The sequence below is a fragment of the Corvus brachyrhynchos genome, unplaced genomic scaffold (assembly GCF_000691975.1).
Source record: "Corvus brachyrhynchos isolate BGI_N302 unplaced genomic scaffold, ASM69197v1 scaffold32, whole genome shotgun sequence".
In the NCBI taxonomy this organism is placed as follows: domain Eukaryota; kingdom Metazoa; phylum Chordata; class Aves; order Passeriformes; family Corvidae; genus Corvus; species Corvus brachyrhynchos.
Window position 1 is genome coordinate 10,983,170 of NW_008237919.1, and position 2,227 is coordinate 10,985,396.

The 2,227-nt window shown below is 42.0% G+C and overlaps 1 protein-coding gene across 5 annotated transcripts in view; it reads right to left on the reverse strand.

Annotated features, from left to right (window-relative positions):
- MDM1 (Mdm1 nuclear protein) overlaps nt 1-1,313 on the reverse strand; it is a 25,922-nt gene extending 24,609 nt beyond the window's left edge. Inside the window, exon 1 of one of the 5 annotated variants that reach the window (XM_017733208.1) lies at nt 214-1,313. In XM_017733208.1, coding sequence (XP_017588697.1) covers nt 214-369 — 156 coding nt within the window. In that variant the 5' untranslated portion in view covers nt 370-1,313. The remainder of the gene's footprint in view (nt 1-213) is intronic. The other 4 variants (XM_017733205.1, XM_017733206.1, XM_017733209.1 and 1 more) reach the window with 4 other exon arrangements.
- Nucleotides 1,314-2,227: the final 914 nt, after the last annotated feature.

Sequence of the window (2,227 nt, forward strand, 5' to 3'; positions counted from 1 at the left end):
GACTTATCCCCCGCCCGTGGCAGGGTAACGGTGCTGTGCGGCCGGCGCTGCGTTTCTGGGGAAGCACGACGGGCAGGCACCCCGTGCTAATGCATCGCAAGGCTGGGGGGATCTCGGGCGCCTTGTTACCAAAAAACCCGCGTATGCACGCGTGTAGCTTTATGTTGGTACAAAAATAGCGTTTCTAGAAGGGAAAAACCCCAAGTTTCCTACCCTTCTGGAGCCTCTGCGATGGCGTGCCAGCTGCCGGTCCGCCTTCGCCACCTCACCCGACCTCGCCACCCGGTCAGGAGATCGTAATCCACCTTCTTGTTCAGCTGTTCCCTCGGGGGTCGCTTTTCCGACTGCCTTCCCCCTGCTAATCTCCATCCAGACTGGTTTTGACTGTATCACATTAAAAAGAGCGGAGAGGGCTGTGAAAAGAAAAGTGCACGGACAGACGTACCGCCCGAGAACGGCCAGGGCGGTCTGTTTACATTCAGTGTTGCCCGTGGCTGCCGACCCTCCCCGTGTTCCTGCTGCCAGCGCCTGTTCCGGTCGCTGTTGCCTCTGGAGCAGTGAAAGCTTCCTGAGCGAGGGCTTTGTCAGCTCTGCCTCTGCAAAGCGCCCTGCCAGGCACGGGAGGAATGTCAGTGCCAGACCCACTCACTCAAGCAGCATTTAGGTGCGGTGGGACCCTGTGTAACTGGCCAGCAACAATTTTTTACTGTCGATGTGAGACAGGAGAGAGCACCTATCTGTAAGGAAACGCTTGCGAGCAAAGTAAAATATTCTTCTGCGATGTGAACAGCGGCGGGGGAAGACAGAAGAAAGGTCCTGCATTGATACTGTTTCCAAGTTTCACACATCTTTATTCATGAGTTTCAAGATCAAGGCAATAATTTTGGTATGATATACTTGCCGATTACACTTGAAACTGCTATGTCCACCATATAAAGCTGTTTGTTTTGTTATTACAGTGATTTATGTCGTAATGTTCAATCGGGTCTAGTTCAGTACATTTTCTAAAGTAATGCGCAAACTTGCTACAGAATGTGAAAAGCCAGCTGGCAAAAGTACAACGTTCAAAATACATATTCCAGGTTTGCCAGGAATCTTTCCTCTCTGATATATATATGGAAACTAGGCCAAATGTAATTTCCGTATGTTTTTAGGGTGTTTTTTAATTACCAAACTACAACAATGCTTTTATAGATGGTTTGGGGCTGTCTGAATTTGGAGATGGATTTGATTCTTTAGTGCAGAAACATAGTAGGTACAGAAACACCATGCTGATATGCATATTATATTTCTTCATGTCTCTCTCTTTTTTTTTAATAAAACACAATAAATTATCCTGAAACAATGGAATTCACATCGGTCATTATGCACTGATTGATTTAAGTTCCATTTTAGATCTTCTCCTTATAGCTAAGAGATAGGAATAGCTTATGTGGGGAAAACACTTTAATAAATATGTCAACCATTGAGCTTTACCTCATGTTTTTTATCACTGCTGATGTATACCAGCCACTTCAGGTTCAATGTATACACATTACTGAACATACAGTTATTCAAGAAAATATGATGTAAAAATACTAAGATGCTTAGACCAGTGACAGTATTTCCATATGAGGGTTGAATAAATAAATGATTAAATGAATAATGAAAACAAAAAAATCTGTCTGTACAAAAAGTTGCACTGCATTCACAAACTCACAGTCTGGAAAAGTAGGAAAGGATTGTTTCCAGTTTTCTGGAACATAAACTTGCAGGGACTGATGTAGATGTGCATCCCTCAGTAACTGGTCTGTATAATTTATTGGATCCTATTGTTTGAAGAAATAAGCATTTAAAGCTTGTGTTGCTACATTACACATCTAAGTAGTTTTGAATTCAAGTCACTTCACATTTCTGTAACACTTGAGAGGTTGACCATCTTCGTCCTTTATTTCCTATAAGGCAAATATAAGTATTTTAATTTGCCTTGCTTATTCTTACTCCAGATTTATATTAGCTTGTTGCTGTTCTTCAAATTAATCAAAAGATGCAGTTTCTTTTGGTAAATCACATACAAAAATTCTTTTGATTTTTTTTATAATTTCAAATGAGTAATTTGTCACCCATATATTTTTTCACGCTGTTTGTTTTCCCCTTAGCTTCACCACATCTTGCTACATGTCCAGACCTTAATCTTTGTCCTTTTCTGTCTCTTGACCTCAGCACTCTTGAGTATTGACTTCAAGGT